The sequence below is a fragment of the Tamandua tetradactyla genome, chromosome 3, assembly GCF_023851605.1.
Source record: "Tamandua tetradactyla isolate mTamTet1 chromosome 3, mTamTet1.pri, whole genome shotgun sequence".
NCBI classification, from domain to species: domain Eukaryota; kingdom Metazoa; phylum Chordata; class Mammalia; order Pilosa; family Myrmecophagidae; genus Tamandua; species Tamandua tetradactyla.
In genome coordinates, this window is record NC_135329.1 from 24,069,411 (window position 1) to 24,097,071 (window position 27,661).

General features: G+C 47.9%; 1 protein-coding gene across 6 annotated transcripts in view; it reads right to left on the reverse strand.

Moving 5' to 3' along the window:
• Positions 1-102: 102 nt before the first annotated feature.
• The window catches only part of LOXL2 (lysyl oxidase like 2), a 95,045-nt gene continuing 67,486 nt past the window's right edge, over positions 103-27,661 (reverse strand). For 2 of the 6 annotated variants that reach the window (XM_077152793.1, XM_077152792.1), the window contains exons 8-14: positions 25,627-25,794; positions 18,543-18,705; positions 13,140-13,383; positions 6,556-6,671; positions 5,348-5,484; positions 1,990-2,101; positions 103-1,132 (exon numbers count right to left, since the gene is read on the reverse strand). In XM_077152793.1, coding sequence (XP_077008908.1) covers positions 1,053-1,132; positions 1,990-2,101; positions 5,348-5,484; positions 6,556-6,671; positions 13,140-13,383; positions 18,543-18,705; positions 25,627-25,794 — 1,020 coding nt within the window. In that variant the 3' untranslated portion in view covers positions 103-1,052. Of the gene's footprint in view, positions 1,133-1,368; positions 2,102-2,153; positions 3,708-5,347; positions 5,485-6,555; positions 6,672-13,139; positions 13,384-18,542; positions 18,706-25,626; positions 25,795-27,661 lie in introns of those variants that run through there. The other 4 variants (XM_077152790.1, XM_077152795.1, XM_077152789.1 and 1 more) reach the window with 4 other exon arrangements.

Sequence of the window (27,661 nt, forward strand, 5' to 3'; positions counted from 1 at the left end):
CCATAAGCTGATGGATTTGAACTGAAGCTATGCTGTGCTGACTCAACAAAGGGATCCATCTGCTCCAGGGACTGGGTGGAGTAGCCCAAATGAAACACAAGATGCATATCATAAATCTTTTATTTGAAGTTTCAAGTACGTGTAAGTGTCGATGATGACACATGGCGTCTGGTGAGTGTCCTTGTCACCCAGGACCCTGGTTATAGCACCACTGAATCAGTTACCCACAGCATTGGAACAACAGAAAGGCGAGTCACTTACACAGGTGGGTTGGGTTTTCTTTGGAGCTGTTCTTTCAAAAGCTTGGATGCCCAATATTAAATGCCACTAAATTACTTTGTATTTCAGAGTCTGTGAAAATATAATATAATAATGGTATCCTTGAAAAAGTGGGGGTGGGGTAGAAACACTAACTCTGACCTCACCTAATCAGAAATCATGTGGCAGCATTTATATATGTGAATACACTAGAGTAGAGGCAATTTGTTTAGTTGGAAGAAAGGTCTAGATATTCAAGTTTGCTAGAAAGACCTAAGAGGAGGAGAAATGGGATTCAGCCTGACCACTTCTGGGTTGATGCCAAATTTGCCAACATAATTTGAGAAGAAAATGGCCCCACAGATTTGATCTGTGGTGAGCTAAGTGGGGTCAGGCTTGGATTGACTGTGGCTTGGTTGGGACAGGTTGAAGACGCCCGAAGTCAAGGGCTGAAACTGTGCACCTGGGGTCCTGGACAAGTCTGGCTCTTGGTACCATATGGCACTGCCTCCATGGCCCAGTGGATAAGCCCCAGGCCCAGTTCTAGCCCTGGACCCCAGGGACTGTCCCAAGCTCCAGACATCAGGCAGCAGTACCCAATAGATGTCAGGAACATCTTCTTCCTCCTGAGCTTGGGCATGACTGCAGGCAGTTGAGGGGGAGGAGGGCTGGGCTGAATAGGGGAGTGTGGGGAGGAGTGGAAAGGGAGGCAGGGGAGTGTGGCAGTAAGAGGGGTAAAGTTCCAGGAAAGATCAGGCGTGGCCTGAAGACAAGAAGTGGCCACATCTGCTTCTTTAACGTTTAGAGAGCTGATTAGTTATAAGTCCACTGAAGTGTTCAAACTTCTTTTCAGTCTCTTCACTGAAGGAACCACCTAAAGGGTGGGAATCAGGGAGAGAGTTTAGCAGACTTGTTCCAAACCAGAGCAACTGGCCCCAGGGAGCTCTCGAACCCCCACTCTCAAGGCTGCCTGGCAGGGAGCCTCTTCTAGGACTAGGACCTCCAGGTACATATCAGGGCTGGGTACATATCAGGTGTTCTGTAGAGGTTGAATGGATGAATGAATGTGATGCATGTATTTTTTTTTTTTTTGGCATGGGCAGGCTCCAGGAATTGAACCCGGGTCTCCAGCTGGGCAGGTGAGAATTCTTGCCACTGAGCCACCATTGCACTGCCTGTGATGCATTGTACTTTTGACTTTCACCAAGAGTGAGGCCCATTACTTTTCCTGTGGAAGCTTTCCTGCTGTCCCTTTTCTCTCCCAAGTCATTTAATCTAAGGAAAATGTTTCCTTTTTGGAAACTAGAAGTAACAGGTCTGCTAACCTCCAGTTCTTGACAGGAATACCTGATACTTGGGGCCCACAAATTGCTGATGCCCACATTTTTGAGGTCATAAGCATAATGAGTTGGCTTCAGCTCCAGCTTGGAAGTAGCTTTGGGGTCTGTGTGGGGCAGGCATAGTTCAGTACTGCCCTCTTTGCTTGGCCTGAGCTGGCTGTGAAAACTCACACTCCATCCCGGGCTTCTGTGTCTGTGGTTTCCTTCTTGAACGTGGACATGTGATGCTGGCTCCATTCCCCAAGATCTTTACCCAAATTATGAAGCTGCCTCTGGTTCCTACAGAAAGTAGGGCAGCTCTTGCCTGTTTCCTGGAGGGTAGGCTGCAGGGAGGGAGCCGTAGGCCTGAGGAAGGGGGAGACAGCATCCTCAGGAGGACCCAGGGTCTTACCTATGTGGCAGTTGTACATCCAGATGCGGTGGCCATCATAGCGAGTCCTGCACTTCATGATGTTGTTGGTGTAATCAGATTCTGCAACCTCGTAGTTGGGATTGATGACAACCTGGGGAGGAATCAAGTCAGAAGGCTGTGGACTCCCTCCTCAGCCATCCACCCCAGGTCCAGGGGCTCTGCGAGGCAACAGCTCAGCCTCCAGAGCCAGAGTTCATAAAGGGGAGCATGGCAGATCCTTGGAGTCAGGGGCAGGGAGGGCCAGAAAAGAGTTTGTGGGTCTCAAGAAAATCCTAGGGGAGGCAGATATGAGCATGGCCTGGAGGGGTGAGACCCCTATGTATCTCTGTTCCTCTGTAACTCACACACCAGACCACAAAAAGGGGATTACCCGGGTGGGCCATGTTGGCTCAGTGGCAGAGTTCTTGCCTGCCATGTTCGAATCCTGGTGCCTGCCCATGTTAAAAAAAAGGGGGGGAATTACCCTCTCCTAGGTGCTCTAGTATGCTTGAAGGTGGTAGAAAGGCAAGAGTTGGGTTGCCACAGAACAAGATGTGGAAGAGAACTAGAAGGGAGCTGGAAGGCACTGGAAGTGTGTGGGGAGAACAGCCGGCAGTGTGGAGAGTAAGAAGAGAAGGGGTTGGGAGATGATGCTGGTCCCAGCCGTGTGCCCCTAGACAGGCTTCTCCCTCTCCCTGGGCCTTGGTGCTTCCACTGTGAGAGGATGACCTGGACTGGGTGATCTCCAAGTCCCCTTCCCAGTCTGCCAGTTTGAGTACTGGGGCCCTGGGGCCTTGTGACTGCTGCGGAGACTGCCCCCTCCCCCCCCCCACACATACTTTTTTCTTCCTCCTTTCCCCAGCTAGGAGGTCATGGCGCAAGGGAGCAGGAATAGACAGGGTCATCATTGTGAGAGGGCTTCTGTGAGGGGACCACTGAGGGGAGATGAGACTGAAAAAAAAGAAAGGGAGGAGGCAGGATGGTGAAGAGACAAAAGCAGTAACTGGGGCTGTGGACCCAGGTGTGGAGGACACAGTGACAGGACTTGCCTCCCAGGAAGTGTGAACTGCTCACTGTGAACAGTTCTTTAGGTTGTGGCCTATGGGACTTCTCCTTCTGATAGGCCTGGACAGGACCCTTTGGCAGGCAGGCCAGACCTGCCCAAAGATACGCTGTGGGAAACAAGCTGGCATGGCCCCCAGTCCTGTGTCTGGCGCAGTGGGGGCCATTCTGGGGGGCTTGCATCTGAGGGGCTCTGGCCCACTTGTCCCCTGCTTCTTCAGCTAGGCAGGCAAATGCCTGCTCTGGTGGCTTTCCTTTCCTTTCATCTCTTTTCTGCCCAATGACCCTAACTGTCCCCTGGCCCTCCACACACCCTGCCCATGCATAGCACACAGCCCTGGGCAAACACATTCCTCACGTGAAGTTTCCCGAAAGCACTTGCACATGCAGTGCCTTTTCCAAGGCTCTGCCTCTCTGAGCGGGAGGACGGCTGTGCCACCCGGGGTGGGGGGCTGTCCAGGCTGCTTGGCAGTGAGGCCACAGGGTAGGGATGCATTAAGGGCCTGCATCAGGGCTGCGGGGGCCAGGTTGGCCTGTTTAGGGGGTGGGGGCTGGAAGACAGTCTCCACAGTCCCATCCAACTCTCATGGTCCTAAATCTTGTGAGCATCTGAAGGAAGTTGCTTTGGTTTCTTAGAAGAAAAATCTGCTGTGAATCTAAGAAATGATGAGAAAGAGGGTATTTTAAAAGGGTGTCCAGGTGCCTAGTAACAAATTCAGCCATGCCTCTGAACCTTTGCTCACCAGGCCTCTCTGCTTTGAACGCCACTTCTTCCTTGGCCAGGCTCATCCCCTGTCATGAAGGCAGGGGATTTGGGTTCACGTGGCAAAGGACAAGCGCCAGGGAATTTCCAGGCCAGGGCTTTCACATGTCTCTCTCAAGGGAAATATTCTTATAGGTTGACTGGAGGCTTTAATGTGCCCCTAATGAGTTAATTTGCTAATTGTATAGTTTAGGGTTCAAGAACACAGTCTAGAGTTGATGTGGCCTGGGTTTGACTGGCTAGAAAATAAGGATAAGGGCAATGTGCTTTTCATGGGGGATTAAGTGAGAATACATTCATGGAACTTAGGCAGTGCCTGGCACATCATAAATATTCAATATATCAAAGTTATTAAGTAGCTGGTACTTGTCAGAATAAGCGATGATTCACATTCACCCAGCAAAGTGATGGAAACCTCAAACACAAGCCACCATGTGCTGCATACATGTTCACAGACACAGATACTCATTTGTTAAATAAAGAGCACACTGCTCTTTGGGCCTTTCCAAGTCTGCGGTTCTGGGTTGTGGGTGGAAAAGGGCTTGCTGTCCGATTTCCAGCCTCTGAAATTGCCCAGGAAATCTTTCAAAAGTTCCTCTGTGGTCATTTCTCTGCAGGTGCCTGTAGGGTGGGGACCAGGGACCAGACCTGAGTTGTCTGTCCCCACTTGGGAAAGCTTTCAGAATGGCACATTTCTGGTCTTCAACTTTGCCACCCAACTGAGCTAAGCTTGAAAGCAATATGGGCGGGGATGTAGGAGAGAAAAAGAAGGCAAAATGGAACCACTGGCAGGCAAAAGCACAACACTGGAGGAAGGCACATTAAGAATATGGAGCCCCTTGTTCCCCTTTCAGTTCATCTCCTACCAGCTAGGACCCTGGGAAAGGTCATGCAGCTATTTGTAGGACGGTGGGAGGGCAAGGTATTCCTGGTTGCCCTCCAGGTCTGGCTGGCCACCCCCAGCAGAGTATGTGGAACTCCTAGGAAGTCTCCACAAAAATAGTCACTTGCATAGGCTGTCTCTGGGGTTTGATATTCTACCACTATAGATTCATTTTTTTGAAGGAAAGATCACCCCTTTCTGCGGATCCTCCTTTATGAGGAAGACATTTCAGGGCAAGGTAAGTCACAAACACTTGATGGTAAATGGCTCACCACTTTCAGCCTTGACAGCACAGAGCTAACTAAGATAGAGTGAAGGCATTGGGAGAAATTGCATGAGTGGGTGGGAGGAGAATGTGGTTAAGGTAAAAGTGTGGGTTGCCTTAGAGTTGTAGAACAAATCCCTGGCCTGAGGACCAGACCTGGCCTGCAGATGCCTTTTGATTTGCAAGTACCAGGTGTTAATGGAATTGCATGTGAACATCTTAAAAGTCTTTGGTCCCCACAGGGCCCAGCACTCCCCATTTCTCACATCCCCATGCCTCACACACTTAGGCTCCCTGATTGACCCTTAATGGCCTTTGGGGTAGGATCCTGCTCTTTTGACAGCCTTAACACTACCATCCTCGCAGCCCTTCCAGCTCCCCTTACCTGGAACAAATAGTCTCCAGGAGGCACGTCAGTGATGTCGACCCACTGGCAGTCAATGTCATGGCGGTAAACGTCCCAGCAGCCCATGGTGATGCCCTGTTCTCCAAAGTTGGCACACTCGTAATTCTTCTGGATGTCTGGGTGGGGCAGAAGGCAAGCCCAGTCATGGGCCCGCTGTCCCAAGCTTCTCCCTCTGCTCTCTACATACCACCTTCTCACATGGCCCGCAGTCCTGCTGGTCCACAGATCCCACATTAACAGCATCCCTCTTGCCCACCCTGACTTCACCTGGGTTTAGCATCCCATCCCCACCTGGGGTGGGTTTCTGATCTACTCTCCTTTAAATGGAATCCTTTCACTTGATCCCTGCGTATATCACACCCCTCTCTTCAGGCCCAGGTCAAGTCCCCCCCCCTCCGTGAACCCATCCCTGACCACTCTGGTCTACCTTGACCTTTTTGGGAAATTCTGGATTTATGTCTGTGTCATTAGCTGGGAGTTGTGTATTTATCCAGGAAATTTCTGGAGTATGGCTCATATCTGACTTGTTTTTGTCACCCTTACTGGGTCTGGCACATGGTAGGTGCTCAAAAGCCATTTGCTGTTTGATTCTGCAGCCACATCACTGAGTAGCCAGTTGGAATGCTACCATGTTGGGCACTCTTCTAGGCACTGGCTAGACCAGGCAGAACCAGCATGTCTGTCTGGAGGGCCCTCAGTCATGTCAGGATGCAGAAGTGCAAACAAGTCATTCCAGCGCAGCTGTGGCTTGAGCTAGGGGGAGCAGGTGCTGCCTCTGCCTGGGGAAGTCTGAGAGAATCTGGAGGGTTGCCTGAGCTTGGTGTTGGGATTTATAGGGAGAGAGGCTTGTGGCAGCCAGACTGCATGGGATATGCATGTCAGGCTAGAGGGTTTGAACTTTACCTTGGAGACCGTGTGGACCTACCAGTTCAACTCTGGGGGACCTCGGTGTCTGCTCCACACTCTCCAGCCCCAAGTTGTAGACATGAAAGACCTTAGAGATCCTTCTCTCCACACTTAGACCAACAAAAATCCAGTGTAGAGAAGGGTCGTGTGGAGATTTGGCAGTGGCCAGAATGACAGAGTCCAGCATTAGGTCAAGCCTGGGCTCTGGGCCAGGTGGGCATGGTGGTGGGGCCATTCGTGTCCCTGTGATCCACCCCCTGTCACCCCCACCCACGGGATACCTCCTTCACATTCCGTGTCCTCCAAGCAGAAGCTGGCCTTGTGACCCTCTGCCACCTTGGTGCCATTGAGGCTCAGCAGGTCATAGTAGGTGAATACTTCCATGCTGTGGTAGTGCCTGGGAGGGAGAGGAAGGGCGTGCAAGGTCAGTGACTGGAGCTACTGCTGCCTTCAACCGCCTAGCTGGGATTCACCCCAGGAGTACCTAGTCCAGCAGGGTCCAAAGGGGGGCCAGGCAGGAGAGGGGTGAGAAAAAAGAGCTTAATGTCAGGGAAGAAATAGAAGCTGGGGAACCTGGTGCTTTAGAGAATGGGCTCTGGAGTCAGGCAGATGGGAATGACAATGTACATAATTTATGGGTGCAGAGGGCACCAGGGAGTAAAATGTATGCCCAGCATAGGGCTGGGCATACAATGAGCTTAATAAATTAAGCTCTTATTTTTAATAAGCAGGGATCCTCTCTATCTCTGAAGTGGAGCTTACAACTCATTTATTCTTAACACACTTTCTCCAGACTAAATAAAAATCAAATTTTGAAGTCTTTTTATAACTATTCAAAGTGGGACTATGGAAGGAGGGAGAAGAGAACAAAGAGCAGGAGGGATAAGTAGAGTAAGGGGGAGAGGCAAGGAAGAATAAGCACCAATAAAGAGAGCAGGAGGCACACGTACACCAATGATGTCCAGAGATGGGTGTGTCTCCAGGCCAACAGGCAGAAGACCTTAGCTGCCCCAAACGGGCCCGCGGCTTCGCCTCCTGGCCCCTGGAATGCGGGGGCCAGCCCAGTAGCTGAGAAGAGACAGCTGAGCAGCAGGAAGTCTGTTCCTTGCATTCAGCAAATGAAACATAGAGGGGGAGAAAGCTCTCAATGGTGCAGTGAGTCATTCCCAGGGAGGGAAACAAAGCACCAGCCCAAGAAGGGAGAACACGTGGATCCCGGCAGCTCATCACTGCGGATAGTTTACATGATGATGAAAACAGATGTCGATTCTCAGAGAGTGAGGCCTTTGGTTCAGAATAAACAGGGGGAAACCCTGGCAACTGCACTCTGCTGTAAGGACTTCCTGAGCTGCTGGGCTGGCTCAGGACAGGCCCAGGCTAAAGGAAGAGGGTCCCATCCTAAGCTGCAACGTGTAGGTCACGAGCATCTGCAACTCTTCGGACAGGCTTGTCTCGGTCATTACAGGGACCCTTGAAAAATTGAGAAAAACTAAAGAACAAGGTCTCAAAGTCTGGAGACCAAGAGTCGCTCATTTTCTTTATGTGACCTGAGTCTCCTCAGTGACATGGGGATAATAATAGTACCCACCATTAGGGGTAGTATAAGAATCACATAAGGTCAGTCACATGAGCTACCTAAAGCCGGGCTTTTCACAGAGGGAGTGCTTGGTGGCTGTCCGCTTGCTCATTCTTCCCGTCGCCAGGCCCACTGTGGCTGCCCTAGCCCCCTGTACGTGGCCTCAGGCTCCTCCGCTGGGAAGCAGGCATGGGGCAGGCGGGAGAGGGGAATTACAAGGATAGGTTTTCTGAGAGGGTAGCAGAGACTCTTTTTTTCTTTTTCTTTCCTACTATGTTTGCTTGTGTTAAAAATAATACCAGCATTGGGCTTTCCCCAGGTCACTAATGTTTCCAGCAAAATGATGCTGAGCCAGGGGCCCAGTGCGAATATTCACAAGGAGGCATTCTGTGGCCGTTGAGGTGAGGGCTTTGAGAGTCTATTTTGGCTTCTTGAAGGAGCAAGATGAGACATGAGGTCTGACTCATTGCCTCAAATATGTTCGCATCGTTGAGAGGGGCTCACGTTACCCTGTTTAGTGGCTGGAAAGACTGAAGAGAAATAGGTTTATGTTTCGTTGTCTAAACAGAATTCAGACAGAGCCCACAGATGGACTGTTGTAAGGCTGACCTTGTCCGATTCCTCCTGCCTCCTGCAGACTTGATTTAAGATTCTTCTGGAGCTCTTCAGTCTTTCCTCCTGCAAACACTGGGAGGGGAACCGCCTGCTTTGGAGCCTCGCAATTTCAGCGAGCTTCTGTCCTGGAGCCCTCTGATTTCCTGTCAGGCCCATGGACATGATCCCCGCACCACGTCTTGCTTCCAGTTGGCTGGATGGAGGGACCTGAAGGACTCCCTCCCCCATCCTCCCCATTCCAGAAATCCAGAACAGGAACGCTTGGTAGATGGGAGGGAGCGTCCTGATGATGAAGATATACTTTTCTCTTTCTAGGCTGTGAAGTCCTGACCTTTGAAAGTCTAGAAAGAAGCCTGATTCATGGGGTAGAGAGAGGGAAACATAGACTTGGAAAGAAATTCTAGAACACAAAAAGGAGAGAGTATCACTGACACTTGTTGGAAGTCATTCCAATCTAGAAAAATGGAAGGGTGGCCTTATGCCATACGATCATGGAACTCTTTATTCTAAGAGATTGTACCAGTCAAGCTCTAGCAAAAGCTAGTTCAGAGAAAGATGGGAAGATTGGTTATGTTCTTGTTATTCTAGGTCTTTGGGGCCTGTCCTAGTTTGCTAGCTGCCGGAATGCAACACACCAGAGACGGATTGGCTTTTAATAAAAGGGGATTTATTTTGTTGGTTCTTCAGAGGAAAGGCAGCTAACTTTCCACTGAGGCTCTTTTCTTACGTGGAAGGCACAGGATGGTCTCTGCTGGTCTTCTCTCCAGGCCCCTGGGTTCCAACAACTTTCCCCGGGGTGACTTCTCCAAAGGCCTGGGCTAAGCTGCAAGTGCTGAGATGAGGAATGCCGAGCTGCTTAGCAGCGCTACGTTGCAATCTCTCATTTAAGCACCAGCCAATTAAGTCAAACGTCACTCATTACAGCAGACACGCCTCCTAGCTGACTGCAGATGTAATTGGCAACAGATGAGGTTCACGTACCAAGGTTCATGTACCATTGGTTTATGTCCGCAGCAACAGGACTAGGTATGCTCACCTGGCCAAGTTGACAACTGAATCTAACTAACACAGGGCCTAAATAAAACTTTCATTTAAGAATCAATGTCCATTGTAGATGAGATGTTTTTTTGACCTGCATCTTTTACTACCCTTGCCGTATATCCCCCAGTGCCTCCAAAACGGACAGTCCTGGCCAGTGGCTCTCCTGTGGCTGAATAATACTCTTGACCTCTGTATTCACTGCAGAGATTCTGAGGATGTTTTCCTGTCCCAGGAGGTACTGCCACAGAGGAGTAGAAGGCCTTCTGATTGCTCCATTCCAACATCTTATGTGCTATGTGCTACACAGTCCCCTGGGAGTATAAAGCTTCCAGATGTGATGAGGGCTTCAAATTGGCTAACAGATTGGCTCATATCACATCTGCAGGGCTCTGGCTCCTGCGGGGGCTGCTGAGCACATGGGAAAGTCGGGATGGAGCAAGCAGATGTCTTTCTTCTGCAACAGGGTCCTCATCTTTTCTCCAACTGGAAGGGTTGTAATCTCTGTGCTGGAACCTCTATTTGCCCACTTCACTAGCTCCCTTTCCTCTCCAAGGGCTCTCTCAAGGTGGGAAGGCTGTGCCTCTGAAATCCCTTGGATACAGCAAGGATGGAGATTCAGGAAGGGCAGAGCAGCTCTGGACTCTGGGTATATCTGTGCCCAGCTCTTCCTGGCCCTATCAAAGGCTGTGACATTAGGTGCCAGTTAAGCAGGTGTGGCCCCACATCTGTGGACCTCATCAAGGTTGGACCTTATTGAAATCATAATCCACAGGCCAGAGGCCAGACAAGAGAGACCCTGAGGACATTTTCCTCTATTTCTGGTTGGCTGTAAACTCTCAAGGTGTGTGTGGAGGTAGATGTTAATCTTAGAACTTTCAAAGAACATACTCTGTATCCCGTTGTAGGATCAATTAAATTGTGAGTGAGCTTTTCACACTCACACTAACTTGAGCCAGAGGTTCTTAGCCTGGGCTCCTTAGATGAGCTTTGGAGTGTCTATGAATCTGCTGAAATAATATGTTAAGTCTTCTAGAAATATTTTTTTTTGAGGGAAAGAAGAGCCAGCTTTCATCAGACTCCCAAAAAGATGCCCCAACAGAGGTTTGGGTCAAGAGCCCTATTGAAAGGTCCTCCCCTCAGAGCCTGGAGAAGTCATCTGGAGCCCCAGAGGCCAGTTCTTATCCTTGAAGCTCATGGTAATAGTTTCACAGAGGTTTGGACCGGGAGAAGATGCTTGAAGGGATATCTGCTTTTAGCCAGCAGGTTCCTTCCTACCCATCCCTCTTGAACCATTGACTAGAACATCTGTGAGCAAAGAAACAAACTAGATCACAGGAAAAGGATGGAGGGTAGAGGTGGGGCATGGTGCCAGAGAGCAGAGACTCCAAGGTTCCACATAAGAAACACTGCAGCAATGATACCAAGTGACTATTCTTGGAGGAGAGACTGATTCCTTGGACATTAAGTATATGCCACACAGAGATTCCTACCATGTAATCTCTGGGAGGACCACCATATGTAGGGCAGAGATGCAATTACCATCTACTTATAAACCCATAAGCAGTGTCAGCCCCTGCAAGCCCAAGACTTCTACTCACATGTTCTCTAAAGGACATCAGGCACCAATATTGCCATGGCTTTAATTTCACCCTTTGGCTTCCACCCTAAATTAGACTGTCATGCTTCTATAGGAAGATAAAAGTTTCTTTGGCTAATTAGAGCTTTCAAAAAATTCGGATAATAATTAGAAAGGAAAAACAGCACCCCCTCAATTATATCACAGTCTTTTCTTTTGAAACGGGTTAAACAACTCTACCCCCAAACTGACTGGAATGTGACTAGGCCATAAATCGTGACATGAGAAAGATGCCTAAAGATTTTGGATTAAGAGTTGGCAGAGGTAACAGAAAGCGCATGCCCTTGGGAGACCGGCTTCAGCCTGAGTTGGGATCCCTGCTCTGTAACTTCTTGTTGTATAAAGGCTGAGCCTCCATTTCTTTACCAATGAAAATGAGGGTTAGATGAGCCTGGCACTTAGAAAGGGGTCAATAAATGACAGTTTTCTGGCCCCTATCAGTGATTACATCTTTTTGTTGTTGCTGTTTCAGTTGCTTATGAATAACACAAGTAATAGATGACTCAACCTGCCAGCACAAGCTACATTGCCTGACAGTAACCCGCTGAGCAGGAGCTGCCTCTCTTTCAGATGGGGCACTGGGGTTCTAGTTCACTGGTGCCCACCTGACTTTTAGGGGTGATGGCAGAGAGCTAACTCCTACTCCTCTAATAGTAGGAAGTCAATAGATAATGTCTAAAATGGAAAAATCAACAAAGAGCAACAGAAACAGGTATTTATGAATATGGAGGTAAATATCAGAAGAAACAGCTGAAAGAGTTGACAGTAGTTGCCTGTGGGGAGTCCTTTTGGGGGTGGACAGGGGACTGCAACTGGGTTTTTTTAAAATGCAATTTTATTGATATATATCCACACAGCATAGACTCCATCTGAAGTATACAATCACTGGGTTACAGCCTCATCACATGGTTGTGCATATAGCCCCTCGCAATAATCACATTTTAAAGCTGGCAGGGAGCCTGGAGAGCACCTAGACCCCGGCTTCTCAGCCTTAGTCATGCACACGATCTCCTGGGAACATGGGAAAAGGCAGGTGCTGACTCATGGGGCTGCAGTAGGCCCTGGGACTCAGCATGTCTCAGGCTCTCAGGAGATGCCAATGTTGCTGGTCCCTGGACCCCACTTTTAGAAGGAGGGTTCAGGCACCACTGCTTTGTTTTACAGAAGGGCTGTCTGGCAAAGGAGGGAAAGTACTGGGTGAATGTCTGCAGACCCCTTCAGGGGATTCATGCAGTGGTTGAGGCAGAGGCCTCTCTCACTTTCTTTTCCATAGTTCGCTTGCTTCTACTGACAGGGCTGAGCAAGAGAAAGTGAACAAGCAGGGGTGGCAGTTCTGGATGAGATGAGATATCAGGGCACAAGAAATAAAGGAAAGGCAGAGGGGTGGGCAAGGTGGCTAGGGTTCCACTCATTTTTGCCTAGGGGCTATGGCACTGGAATCAGACCCCCATGCTGACAGAGCTGCAAGGGCCATTCGAGGCCCAACTGGATTTAGGGACCTGGTCTTTTGACTCCTAGGCTCTTGCCATTGGAAGACACCCATTGTCTTCCTAGAGATGTTTAAAATATATACTAATACTTAAAAAATATTTTTCAATGAAATCAGAGTCAAACAATTGCAGAACCCCAAAGTACCCTGCAGAGCGCAAATTTGTGGAGGGACACAACTTGAAAAACCATTGTGTGAGCATAGGAAAGGGGACATTGGATACTCAAAACAAAGTCTGTTTCCTGATGTGAGTGGTTTTGGAGGCAAGACAGAGGATAGGGCTCTGGGAAGGTGAGATGGGCCAGGGGAATTGGGAGTGGAGAATGGCCTGGGTAAATGCAGAAGGCTGGCAAGGCCAACCCAACTCATCCAACCTGGGAAAACCATTCCCACTGGACTGAGGCCTCTTGACTCTCTCTGAGTGACCCTGGGGATTCCAAGTATCCTATCTGTGGCCCTGCTGGGTGTCGGGCTGGGGCAGCTTGGCCGCTGTCGAAGGGAGGCTTACCTGTGGCAGTCGTGCCAGATCCATGCATGGCGGCCATTCTTGGGTCGGAAGTCGGATTGGCCGTTGTTGTGGATCTGGGAGGAGAAGCGCAGAAGCCGGCGGTAGCCTGTGGTGGGGTTGGTCTGGGCAGCCGAGGCCGAGAGGCAGTTCTCCTCCATGGCGCACTGGAGCATGAACATGGGCCGGTCTTCCAGGTAGGTGCTCTGCTGGACCGTCTCCGCATTGAGGACGAGGTCAGGGGCAGCTGGGGAGCGGCAGATGCGGTGATCAAACAAGACGAGAGACCCTTGCCCCAAGCATATCACCTGACTCCTGAGCTGGGACAAAACCCCTACACCTGCCGACTACCACCTTCTGGAATGAGCTCACTATGTCCTCCTCAAGGTCACCTTCCTTGTTTATCCCCACCCCAAATGACTCCTTCCTTTTTATGAGTCTTTTTGACATGTCTCCAGTATAACAGTTCAGATGGGCAAAAGGTTGACAATTGTTGAATCTGGGTGAGGAATATTAGAGGGCTCACTATATTGTTCTCTCTAGCTTTAACTGGCTTGAAATTTTCCACAATAAAAAGTAAAAATGACAATGACAACAATGGAATTGTGCTACCTAGAGAGAGAGCTGAAAATATCTTGGTCTGATTCTTCTGGGAATTACATATAATATAGTTTCCAACATATATAATTTTATACGTAGATTTATGGTCCACTTATACTGTTTCCTCTAAAATATATCTTGGTATATTTCCATGTTAATAAATATCCATTACAATGGCCACATAATATTTAATTCATAACCCTATCCTTTAGTTTTGGATACTGTGCTGGTGTGGAGTTCTTCACTCGCTTGCATAAAGCTGTGATAAACATCCTGTAGTAAATCTCGGTATGCGACATTCATTGTTTCTTTAGAATACGCTTCCATAAGTGAGACTGCTAGCGCCAAGAGTAACATCTTTTTAAGGCTATGACACATTGCCAAATTGGCTTCTTTACAGGTTATTTCAGTCTCCACCCATATAGCTGGGCTACCTGAGAGTTTTCCCCAGGTGCATAGCTTTTAAAATAAGCTCGATTTACTCAATTGGTGCATTGAACACAGCAGATGCTAAAAAAAAATTTCTGATTAATTAAATCCATATGTATTAAGCAATTGAGTTGAGGCTTACCCTCTTTACGAAAAAGATCAAACCATAAGTTTCCCTTAAAATAGCCAGTGCCGATTGAGCACGTTAGTTAATATGCTTTAATTAGCCAAAGTGTTTTATATGCACACCTAATTATTTAAAACAAGATCCAGCCATCTTGTCTGTCTGTAATTTTCTCAAGTGGTATACATCTGTCTGCTCTGCTCCCCTAATCTTCACCAGTGGCTGGGAACACATCCCCTGCCTGTTCAGTTAATGTACCACAGCTTCCCAGGGAACACTTGGGAGCTCGCAGGCACCTGATGGTGCCCCTCAGCCTCTTCAGAGCAAGTCCACCCACAGAATAGGGTGTGGAGCCGAAGGGTAGTGGAGGAGGTTGGGGAGTGAGATGTGGGGTCAGGATATTGTCATTTGCTGACATTCTGCAAATTTTCCATCTTGGAGGGCACACCAAAGATGCAGACCACTCAGAAAGGAATGTTCGGGGCACACTTTTGTTGAGAGACTTGTGTGGGTCTCATTTATTCATCTGCCTTTATATGAGGCAGGACTCAGCAGACAACCCTCTGCTTGCCAGAGCTCAGCAGCGGGGTCTTCTGAGGCCTTCTCTTCTGAGGAATCTGTTCACATGACAAGGTCTGCTCTTAGCTGGCAGCATGGGAGCTGTGCTCATGGGACCTACCACGGAATAAGGTCTTGACCACCCTAACATCAAAAATACACTAAAATCTTGTCTGATGCTTGTACGCCAATGTTCACAGCAGCACCATTCCCAACAGACAAAAGGCAGAAATATCCCAAGTGTCCATCGACAGATGAATGGATAAACAAATGTGGTATGTCCATACAAATGAATATTATTCAGTCATAAAAAGGAATGACATTCTGGCACATGCTACAGCATGGGTAACCTTGAAAACATTTTGCTTTGTGAAATAAGCCAGATGCAAAAGGACAAATATTGTATAATTCCACTTATATGAAATATCTAGAATAGGCGAATTCATAGAGACAGAAAGTAGATTAGAGTTTTCCAGGGGCCAGGGATAGAGGAGAATGAGAAGTTATTGCTTAAAGGGTATAAAGTTTCAGTTTGGGGTGATGAAAAAATTTTGGTAATAGATGAAAATGGTAGGATGGAGTGCCAGTTTGAATCTGTTGTGGACCCCAGAAAAGGGGTCCTTAATTCTCATTCACTACTGCTGGGTGGAATATTTTTTATTGTATCCATGGAGCTATGACCCAATTGTGGGTAGTAACTTTTGATTAGATGGTTTCTGTGGAGCTGTGTCTCCGCCCCATTCAAGGTGGGGTTGCTTACTGGAGCCCTTTAAGAGGGAACCATTTTGGAAAAAGCTTTAGAGCCCATGCAGCGAGAGACCTTTGGAGATGAAGAAGGAAAATGCCCCCGGGGGAGCTTCATGAAACAAGAAGCCAGGAGAGAAAGATAGTAGACTTTAGCATGTGTCCTTCCAGCTGAGAGAGAAACCTGAATTTCATCGGCCTTTCTTGAGTGAAGGTAACTGTTTGTTGGTGCCTTAATTTGGACATTTTCATGGCCTTAGAACTGTAAACTTGCAACTTAATAAATTCCCCTTTTTAAAAGACATTCGGTTTCTGGTATGTCACATTCCAGCAGCTTGCAAACTAGAACAGATGGCAAGTTTTATGATATATATATATAATCACCAAAACATTTAAAACTTCAATGAGACATTCATTCATCATCCATTTGTCCCATTGTGCCAGGCCCTGTGGAAAATGCAAAGCAAGGCAGGCGTGGAGCCACCTTATACTCGGGCAGGAGTGACAGACATAAGCACATATTAGTTTCTCAACTACACTGAGACAAGAGCTTGAAGAGGAAGTATTGGGCACAGGGGGATTATAGCGGGGAGACCGAGTCTGGGGGTGTGGCAGGAGAATTGCAGTTGCTCTCTGAAGGTAAGCTGGGACTGGAGCAGACAACTAAGGCATGAGGGCGGGGAAAGCATTTCAGGCAGGACAAGCAGCAAGTGCTCAGGCCCCGACGTGTGACAGGGGATCAGAGTGTGTGTGCGGAAGGACAGGAGGCCACTGTGGTCAGGACCTGGAGGGTGGACTAGTGGGGGTGGAAGGGAGGGAGCTGGAAGTCGAGCTGGACAACATGAGCCTGGCTGAATTCCCTACGTTCAAGTGAATGCAGTAGAAACCTGGGAAGGGAAGTGGATGAAGAGTGGCAGGAGCTGGTGACCAGCATTCGCTCTGGCTTTGGGGAGGGGAAGCAATTGGAGGGGCACGTGTCTCTGTGGGGGTTCCGCTGAGGAGCCTATGTGGTGATGTCAGCACGGAGGATGGTCTTCTGGATGCAGTGACCGGGGGATGGAAAGATGTAGGAGTTGAAAAGTATCGAAAGAAATAATCAAGATGGACTGAATATGCAGGTGGTGAGGAAGAGATCACAAGGAGGGCTTGCAGATTTCTGGCTCGACTAATTGGTTGGATGAGAAAAAGTAACTATAAAGGATTGCCTGAAGAATACTCTTCAGGGTTCTAAATGTTCTAACACACATGAAGCCAGAGCAGCTTTTGGCTGGAAGGGCTATTGGTCCCCTGCAGAGGCAACTGGAGTGAGGTCTTCATCCTAAACTGAGGATGTTCTGAGCAATGGCCTCATGAAATTTTTTTTTGGGGTCTTTCCTGAGGATGGCCAGGGCATTATTCATCTCATAACTCTAGGTCCTTGAGAGTAGGGGGCTTCTCTTCACTACTGGGCTTGTTTCTATGTCATGGCTATATAAATTATATTAGTGACCTGGTTTCCCTCTTTCCTTTGGCTGCTAGGAAGCTGATTGTTAAATTTATGACCTACCTAGAGGTAGTATATGGCACCTATTTTTTTAATTAACCCCTCTTCAGGCTCCAATTTTAAGCCACTATTCCTTTTCTGGTAACTGCCTTTCTTTAATCTGCTTTTTTTTTTTTTTGGCATGGGCAGGCTCCAGGAATAGAAACCGGGTCTCTGGCATGGCAGGTGAGAATTCTGCCACTGAGCCACCGTTGAACAAGCCAATCTGCTTTTAATATAAGGTATCTTTCATTTTATTTAGGTTTATTATCTTAATTTCTTTCTGGAAAAGGTGGGACATTACAAATATAAATAAATGAATAAACAAAGAAAAGGCCCTTGAAGGGGGTGTGACTGGCTTCTCCCTGCATGGGTGTGCCCCTTCATGGAGGCTGGCCAGGGTGGTGGTCTCGTCATCTCTCCCCTAAGACGGGACATGGGAGTTTGTGATGTCTCCCCAGAGAAGCTCATTCTGGGCACTGAGAATCCTGCTTTACAAAGGATCGAAGATGCTACCTAAGTCTAAAAGGGGTTGGTGGTGGGAGAATTGAATCAACTAAGCTCTGGTTTAACCTTCTCCCTAAAGAGGATAATAGCATCGCATGGCTGTTTACTAGGCACAACAGTTTATTCATTGCCCCACTTAATTCCCAGTTTCTAGAAAACAAGATACAGCAACCATGGATCATAGCAGTTAACTAACTTAGCCAACATCTGCTCATAGGTGACAAGTTTATTCTCAGATTCTCTCACCGGATCCTTCACCTGGTCCACCTCCCAGGCTCATGACAGGGATGACCAAAATGTGGTTTTATAAGGCCAGGGTGAGAATGGGGTTTCAGACTCCCAAGGCGGACTGGCTGCTCCTCTCTCAGAATCTGGGAGCCCTCAAGAGATGGGCCATTCTGAATCCTGGCTGGGGTCCCCCTTCTGGATCTGCATTCTCCCTGTGACCCTCAGGGAGTAACCGGGAAGGTAAACTGCCTTTTATAATAAAAGGAAATGGAGCAGGAGGGAAGGCAAGGGAGCTGAGCAGCTTCCATGCATCATGGGCGTCAGTAACCTCAGAAACACACTCCGAGGAAGGTGTTCTACTCCTCCATTTAACAGATGAGAACTGAGTCCTCAACCACAAAATTTGCCCAAGGTCACTTAAATAGTCAACAGTGGCCCTGGGATTTGCAAGTAGGGCTCCCAGATTCCCAAGTCCTTCCCTCCTACTTTCCTTTACGCTCTGTCCTGAGGCTGGGTTGGTGGTTGGGGCATGAAGGGTGGTCCCTTTTGCCCCATCTCTTGTCACCCAATGGGACTCAATCTCTGCCTCCCCTCTTTGCTCAGCTCGTGGCTGAGGCCCCAGGGCTTTGCGTGGAATAACCGGTGAGACTCCGGGTCTCTCCAGGGGCATGGCAGGGATGGGGGGAGCTCTCACTTTCTGAGCAGGCAACTCCGGCTCCGTATTGCAACGCGCCCTGGGGGCAGGTCACATCCTGGTCGTGGCGGCAGTGTGCCAGGGACAGCTCCGTGCCCGAGCACTTCACTCCACTCATGACCACTTTGTTGGCATAGATATTTCCATGCCAATACCAGGTCTCCTGGATGAATCAACAAAAAAAAAATGGTCAGTCCGCCACCTTGAATTGTCACTTCCTCATATCTTAACCAAATTTCAGCCTCACAAAAATCCCAACCTTATATAGTCCCATTTTTCAGATGGAGACAGCTGAAGCACAGAGAGTCACTTACCCAGTCATGCAGTTAAAATCCAAGTCTTCTGATCCAGTACTTGGATTTTACAACCGTCCCCCTTGCACAGCTGAGGCTACAGTCACACAGGTGTTCAATGTTGCATGTCAGGAATGGGACGCACCTGCAGCTCATGCTGCCTCCTCCCTTACCCTGAGCCCATGGCAGACATCACTAATCAACCACAGCACTCTCTCCTCTGAGCCAGAATGTGATCTCAGAGTACTCCACCCAGTCCAGGAGGACACCACCAATTGATCAAAATTGGCAGAAGACAAGAAATCTATTTACTTACGTGCTGGTTTGCAATGATGTATGTACCCTAGAAAAGTCATGTTTTAATCCTAATCCCATTTTGTAAAGGCTGCCGTTTCTTCTAATTCCTATTCAATTCTGTTTGTTCGAAACTATAATTAGATCATTTCCCTGGAGATGTGATTTAATCAAGGATTAAAAACTGGATTAGCTGGAGGCGTGTCTCCACCCATTTGGGTGGGTCTTGACTAGTTTCTAGAGTCCTATAAAAGAGGAAACATTTTGGAGAATGAGAGATTCAAAGAAATTAGAGCAAAATGACATAGCCACGAGAAGCAGAGTCCACCAGCCAGTGACCTTTGGAGATGAAGAAGGCAAATGCCTCCTGGGGAGCTTCACGAAACAGGAAGCCAGGAGAAGAAACTAGCAGATGACTCTGTGTTCACCATATGCCCTTCCAGATGAGAGAGAAACTCTGACTGTGTTCACCATGTGCCTTTCCAGATGAGAGAGATACTCTGAACTTCATCAGCCTTCTTGAACCAAGGTATCTTTCCCTGGATGCCTTTGATTGGACATTTCTATGTAATTGTAATTACATAGACTTGTAATTGGGACATTTTCTCGGCCTTAGAACTGTAAACTAGCAACTTATGAAATTCCCCTTTTTAAAACCATTCCGTTTCTGGTACATTGCATTCTGGCAGCTAGCAAACTAGAACAGCCTATGTCAATAATCAGATCACAAAGTCTAATATCTGGGTTTACTTCTAAAGAAAGTAATTAATAGATGGTTCTATACAGACTGAGGAAGCCCCAAGTTTATGTTGCTAAGATTTACTGGGCCCTGCGTTGTTTTGCAGCTGTATGCACCACAGACAAACATACTCTTAAACCTAACCCATTCCTGCAGGAGTGAACCCATCATGAGTAGGATCTTCTGATGAGGTTACTTCAGTTAAGGTGCCTGAGCAGCCTAATCAGGATGGGTCTTAATCCTATTACTGGGGTCCTTTATAAGAGAGTGAAATTCAGACAAAAAGGAAGAAGGTCACAGAGGGAACAGCCAGAAACTGAACGTCAGCAGAACCCAGAAGAGAAGGGAGAGGCCAGGAGAGGCCGCCATATGCCTTGCCATGTGATGGGCTAAGGACCACAGATCACCAGCAGCAGGCCCCGGATGCCAGTCTTTGGGGAGAAGGCATCACTTTGATGATGCCTTGATATGGATTTCTATCTCTACCTCAAAACAGCGAGCAAGTGAATTCTTGTTGTTTAAGCCAAACCACTACATGACCTTTGCTTGAGCAGCCCAGGAAACTAAAACAGGCCGCTCTGATCTATGGTGCTGCAGTTCGCAAATACCAAACACGTTGGAATGGCTTTTTAAATGGATAAAGAGAAGAATCTGGAAGAGTTGGGAGACGCTTGATAGAGAAGGCCTAGAATGCTTTGAAGAGACTGTTGGTTGAAATGTCGACTCGGAAGATACCTCTGACCAGGCTTTAGACAGACAGAAATGAGGCATGTGCTATTGCAGACTGGAAGGAAGGCTATCCTTGTTTTAAAATAGCAGATAATCTGGCAAAATTGACTAGTGGCTTTGCCTGGAAGGCAGATTTTAAAAGCCATGAACTTGGATATTTAGCAGAAGAGATCTCCAAATTAAATGTTGAAAGTGCAGCCTGGTTTCTCCTTGCAGCTTATAGTGAAATACGACAGGAAAGAGATAAGCTGAAAACTGAACTCTTGAGTACAAGGAAACCAGAAATTGAGGTCCTGGAAAACTCTGGGCCTACAGAAAGGGAGACTCCAGAGCATAGTGCCCTGTGTGTGGATTTAAACAAATGTGGAACCAGCCAGCCATTTCAGAGAAAGTCAGGATTAGACATGGAGTTATCCAGGAAAGATTTGTGGAAACTCCTTATGTCTGATGGGCATGATCCAACACTACTGCATAGAAAGCCAACGAGGATGCTGTGGGACCTGTATAAACAGAGCTGCTGCCAGTCTGGACTGAGGGGTTCGGAGAAGGGACACATTGGAGGAAAAATAACTTCAGAGGCAAAACCATGGAGGCTGAGGCCTGAAGTCAGGAAGACTCGGGCCAGGAGAGCAGACCCACCCAAGCACGTGGAGAGGGTGAGTTTGCCCCAAAGGCAGAGGATGGGCCTTTCACCTCATTGCAGTGGAAAAGTCATGCCGCCTCAAGCCTTGGAGAGAGTGAAGCACATTTCTTGGGGTTTGGGGAGAACCTGGCTGCCACCATATGGAGGGGTTGAGCGTGTGCCCCGGAGATGGCAGAGAGCCCGGGTGCGGCCCCAATGCTTGGAGAGGGTGGAGCCGAGAGAAAGGTGGTCTTCTCAGTATCCCCCAAGGTTGCATTCAGAGAGAGGCAGGCGTAGGCATTTGGAAAGGGTGGGACTGCCACTTTCTAAAGCCCCGAAGATAAATGAGTCTCAGACTTTGAAATCTAATGGACTTTGCCCTGCAGGTTTTCGAAACTGTATGGGTCCGGCGACCCCTGTGTTCCTCCCTCCCTATGGAAATGTGTCTATGTATCCTATGAATGTTCCTCCTTTGTATGTTGGCAGCAAATAACTTGTTATGAGTTTTCAAAGGTTCAGAGCCAAAGAATTTTGCCTTAGGACAGACCATCCCTGTAACTGACTTGATGAGATTTCATACTGTCTCTAATTTTTGTACTTCATTGTATTGCTACTGAAAGGTTTAAGGTTTCTGATATTGTTATGAAATTAATGTATTTTGTATATGGGAAAAACATGTCTTTTTTAGGGGCCAGAGAGTGGAATGTGCTGGTTTGAAAGGTAGTATGTCCCCTAAGAAAAGCCAAGTTTTAATATAAATCCCATTTCATAAAGGTAAAATAATCCCTATTCAATACTGTGTGTTTGAAACTGTAATCAGATCATCTCCCTGGATGATGTGATTTAGTCAAGAATGGTTGTTAAACTGGATTAGGGGATGACATGTCTCCACCCATTTGGGTGGGTCTTGATTGGTTTTTTGGAGTCCTATTAAAGAGGAAATATTTTGGAGAATGAGAGATTCAGAGAGTAGCCACCACATCAGACTCAGGGCTCTTTTTCCAATCATACAACTTATCTTATTCAGTGCTACAATGAAAGGTCATTTTTTTTAATATCTGAAGGTTGATAGATTCAATTTTCTGGGACTCCAAACCATGCATAATACCAACAACTAAAATGGCAATATCACAAAGAGAGTGTGCTGGTTTGAAAGGATGTATGTCCTCTAGAAAAGCCATATTTTAATCAAAATCCCATTTCATCAAGGTAGAATAATCCCTATTCAATACTGTGTGTTTGAAACTGTAATCAGATCATCTCCCTGGATGATGTGATTTAGTCAAGAGTGGTTGTTAAACTGGATTAGGTGATGACATGTCTCCACCCATTTGGGTGGGTCTTGATTGGTTTACTGGAATCCTATAAAAGAGGAAACATTTTGAAGAATGGGAGAGAGATTCAGAGAGAGCAGAGAATGCTCCTGTATCACGAAGCAGAGAGTCCACGAGCCAGCAACCTTTGGAGATGAAGAAGGAAAACACCTCCCGGGGAGCTTCATGAAACCAGAAGCCAGGAGAGAAAACTAGCAGATGACAACGCCATGTTCGCTATGTGCCCTTCCAGCTGAGAGAGAAGCCCTGACTGTGTTCACCATGTGCCTTCTCACTTGAGAGAGAAACCCTGAACTTCATCGGCCTTGAATCAAGCTATCCTTCCCTGGATGCCTGTGACTAAACATTTCTATGGACTTGTAATTGCGACATTTTCTCGGCCTTAGAACTGTAAACTTGCAACTCATTAAACTCTCCCTTTTAAAAGCCATTCCGTTTCTGGCAAATTGCATTCTGGCAGCTAGCAAACTAGAACATATGGGGTCAAGTGTCACACTTCCCAAGAGTTTCTAGCAGCGAAACATGAGAAACAGAAGGGGAAAGTTAGGTGCAGAGTGGGAATGAGGAGCCCGAGGTCTCTTGGGCTTATGGAACTCGAGGCAGGATTAGGATTCGGGCAAGTCTCCCTGGGGACCTCAGAGGGGAGGGCAGCAGAACAGGAGGGGCCTTGGATGTACATCCTCCAACTCCAGCATTCCCCAGAGAGGGGATGGAGCTTGTAATCAGTGGCAGATTCAGGACCGACGGTCCAGGCCCATTTCACAACTCCAGCTGTCATCAAGCATACAACCTGCCCGCCCCACTCCATCTAGAGCCTGCCTTGGAGGCCTCAGGCCCTGGGTTCTAGGAATGAGCTGACAGGAAACAAGAAAAGCTGGGCAGCTGCCCTGGTGAAATGTGGCAGTGTTTCCCACTCCACTGAGAATAAGAAAGTGCCCTGGCTTGTCACAGACACTGTTAGCAGATGCACTCTGTGGTTCCGGGGAGCTCCCAAAGAATGAGAGCAGCTGTACCAGAGGCCTCCTCCTTCCCGGGTGCTGGGATAAGGAGCGAGCGAGGGACAGGGAGTGCAGGGCAGCCCTCCCAGCTGCCACGGGACCTCTGCTCAAGCTCCCACCAGCCCTTGAGAGGCAGACAGGCCAGCAGGGATGCCAGGGTTCTCTTTGTCACAGAGATCTCACCATCACAGAGATCTCATCTCTTCTTAAAGGGCCCTTTCTCAAGCTAGGGCTGGAATCAGGGTTCACAAAGCAAGATGGGATCCTCAAAGCATTTTCCTGTTCTGTAAGAAGCTTAATGAACATGTTTAGAGCCAGACAAAACATGTTCTGAGGAGTTGGGATTACTCGGCCCATTTCACAGGGAGGAAAGCAGAAAGCTAAGGGGGGCTCTCTGCCCCAGATCACGGTGCAGCCGGCTGGTGGGAACACAGCCGGGAGCAGACCCGGGCAGCCTACCCTCAGCCTCTCCCGGCCACCACCCACCCTAGCCTCCTTCTGACAAAGTTCTGCCTTAGGGGTCCCCTGTTCCCTCCGGGTTTAGGCTTCAGAATGGGATGCTTTTAAAGACAAAGCACTACCTGCCATTTCCTGCTGCCTTGTGATTGGGGGCAGGAGCGTGGAGACTCAGAGCTTGGCTGCTCTCAGCTGGTGGAAGGCAGTTGCAGCTAACGCAACAATGATCCCAGGTGAGGCCTGGATGCCCAGTGGGGAAATATGTTCTGCCCAGAGAGGGATCCCAGCAGGGCAAGTTAAGGAGTCCAGAGTGTTGGGCCTGGGGCTGGGGGGCAACCCCTGCCTCCCACCGCACTCCAGGACCAGCTCTCAGCCCAGAGTGAACTCCAACCTGCAGGCTGGAACACCAAGGAAACCAGAGCCCCACCCTCAGTCCACAGAGGCGGAGGGAGGCCACAGAGGGACAGGGTCTCGTCCAAGGACTCAGAGCCGGAAGGAGCAGAGTGGTGGCCAGAATAAGGTTGCCTGACTCCCAGTTCATCCCTCCTGGGTAGGTGGGGCTGGCTTCATGGACGAGGGGGGCTGATTAAAGATGGGCAGGTGAACTCACTGCCCGCCCCACTACATGGGACATGACACCCAGGGGTGTAAACCTCCCTGGCGACGTGGGACAGAACTCCTGGGATGAGCCGGGACCCAGCATCATGGGACTGAGAAAGCCTTTTTGACCAAAAGGGGAAGAGAGAAATGAGACAAAATAAAGTCTCAGTGGCTGAGAGATTTCAAACAGATTTGGGAGTTATCATGGAGGTTATCCTTATGCATATATTGATATCCCTTTTTAGTTTTTTGTGTATTGGAGTGGCTGGAGGGAAGTCCCTGAAACTGTCGAGTTGTGTTCCAGTAGCCGTGATTCTTGCAGACAACTGTTCAACAATATAACTTTTACAAGTGACTGTGATTGTGAAAACCTTTTCTCTGACTCTCCTTTTATTCAGGGTATGGACAGATGAGTAAAAAATATGGATAAAAAAACAAATAAATAATGGGGATAAGGGGTAAAATAAACTAGGCAGATGGAAATACTAGTGGTCAATGAGAGGGAGGGGTAAGGGATATGGTATGTCTGCTTTTTTTCTTTTTTCTTTTTCTGGAGTGATGCAAATGTTCAAAAAAATGATCATTGTGATGAACACACAACTATGTGATGATATTGTGAGCCACAGACTACACCACGTATGAAATGTATGTGTGTGAAGATCTGTCAATAAAAATGTTAAACAAAATACGTTTCTAAACAAACAAACAGACGAAAAGATGGACAGGTTCAAAATGACAGCATTGAATATGCCTCTGAAAGTGGTTAAAAGGGGAAGTGTCAGGCTGCATACCCAGTACTAGAATGAAAATTTTTTGAATATTCCACGGAACCACACTATATACAGGGAGCCCTAAGGAAACCTCGGACTACAGCTAACAGGACAATTATAAAAGATAATAGGGCGGTGTATGGAATCCTGGATTCTATGCCTCATTATTCTGTAAACCCACGATTTCTCTAATTAGAAAAAAGACCCAGAGGAAGGGCGGGGAGTGGGGCTGAGGCAGGGGCATCTCACCTGGAAGGCGTTGCTGGCGAACCCCAGGCCCAGCTGCCGGCAGACCACCATGGCCTCCACGATGCCCCAGTTCTCTCCACACACCGTGCCCCACACCAGGGACCCGTTTCTCTCCACCAGCACCTCCACGCGGCCCTCGTAGGGGTTCCGGCCTCCGTTTAGGCGCAGCTGCGGATGGAAGGAAGGCATGGCCATCAGGAGGGCAGGGGGGAAGGGAGCTTCCCCGCCATACAGCCATCAGCCAGGATCCTCGCAGGCCCAGACGTCCTGCCTGCCTGGGGCACACACACTCAACAGCATCCACCGAGGGCCGACGACACGCCAGCTTCGGGCCCAGCATGGCCTTACACATTGGGTCCCCATGCCCAGACACAGCCACTGAGGCAGCTGGTGGGGCTGGGGGGGTCCACTGAAGGCCATTCAGTACACTACATAGACTGCAATATCCAATAGGGTTTTCAATAAAACTGTCTTTTAAAAATTAAGAGCAAAAAAATTAAGCAGTGTTTATAGTAGACATAAATCTTATACAGTTCAAAGAGCATTCTTTTTTCAGATCATAGCATAAAATGGAAAAATGTATATGCAGGTGAAATCTAGTTATTGTACATTTATCCATTTATCACCTATTAAAGTTGCTTATATGTACCACAGTGTAAAAAAAAAAAAACAATACTGAACAAATGAAAACCTTAAAATTTACCTGATGAGAAATAAAACAACCAGAAGCTTCTAATGGCTTCTCCTGGTTATCAGTGCTACAAAAGACAACAATCTCCTCATTTGAACAGGTGAATAAACCAGGCACATCAAACCATTACCAAAGTAGAAATGACGGGATGTGGTTGAGTTCCAATAAAACGTTATTTACAAAAACAGGTGGGGGCAGTGCGACGGTGGCTCAGTGGCAGAATTCTACCTGCCATGCCTGAGACCCGGGCTCGATTCTCCATGCCCGGCCATGCCAAAAAAAAAAAAAAACAGAACAAAAAACAAAGTGGGCAGGATTTGGCTGGCAGGTTCGATAACCCCTAATCTATTCTGTAATACAAATCAATGTTTTGACACATCACCTCTTTCTTATTCCCCATGTCCTATCATAATCTTCATTTTGTAGACTTTAGCTCCTAAACCTCTCTCTTATCCATCTACTTTTCTCCAACTTCAGTCCAACTGTCCTCTGATATCGTCTCTGACTGAGTAAGAGTCTCCTCGCCTCCCTAGTTTTACTCTTATCTTTATCACTTTTTTCTCTACTCAGAAGCCAGAATGATCATTTGAAAACCCAGATCTGATTCATGTAGCTCCCCTCTGTGAGCGGCTCCCCAGTGTTGTCCCTACTCTCCTCTTTAGCCTTATCTCATGTCTCTTGTCCTTGGTCTCGGTCCTCCAGGCACATGAGCCTTCTTTCAGTTTCAGGAGCAACTCATTTTTTTAACCCCGTCATGAAGTGAGACGCCCATTTCCTGTTATAACCCATAGGTACAGATGCGCCCCGCCCAGTCAGTCCCTGCTCTTTGTTCAGACTCTATACCCAGTGAAACTTCCCTCAGATTGGGGTCAGCACCCCAGTTACATATCCTATACTCCCTATACATCTCTTTCTTAGCATTGAGACAATGATGATTAAACTAGTAACTATTTGTTTAACATCTGTCTCCCCTACTACCACATAAGCTCCAAAGGTCAGAGGTGTATTGATTTGGTTTATTGTGACATCAATACCTAAGAGTACTCCACAAGTGTTTTTGGAATGAATGAATAAATGAACAACCTTATGAAATGAAGGGTCAACATATTTGAGGACAAGCAGGTAGGTGTGGAGTTTGGGGAAGGGTTCTGAAAATGCAATCCTCACTCCCAACCAGGTATCTTAGCCTGCTTCCCATTACATGACAACAGTTCCCTCCTCTAGCAAGTTGTTTCTTTGGGAGCAGGTATGGCACCCTAGGAATCCTCTGTGAATATGCAGCAATCCTTAGCACATTAAGCTGTTAGCTCACGGGTCCCTGGCCACAGCAGGAGCCCCTAGGGC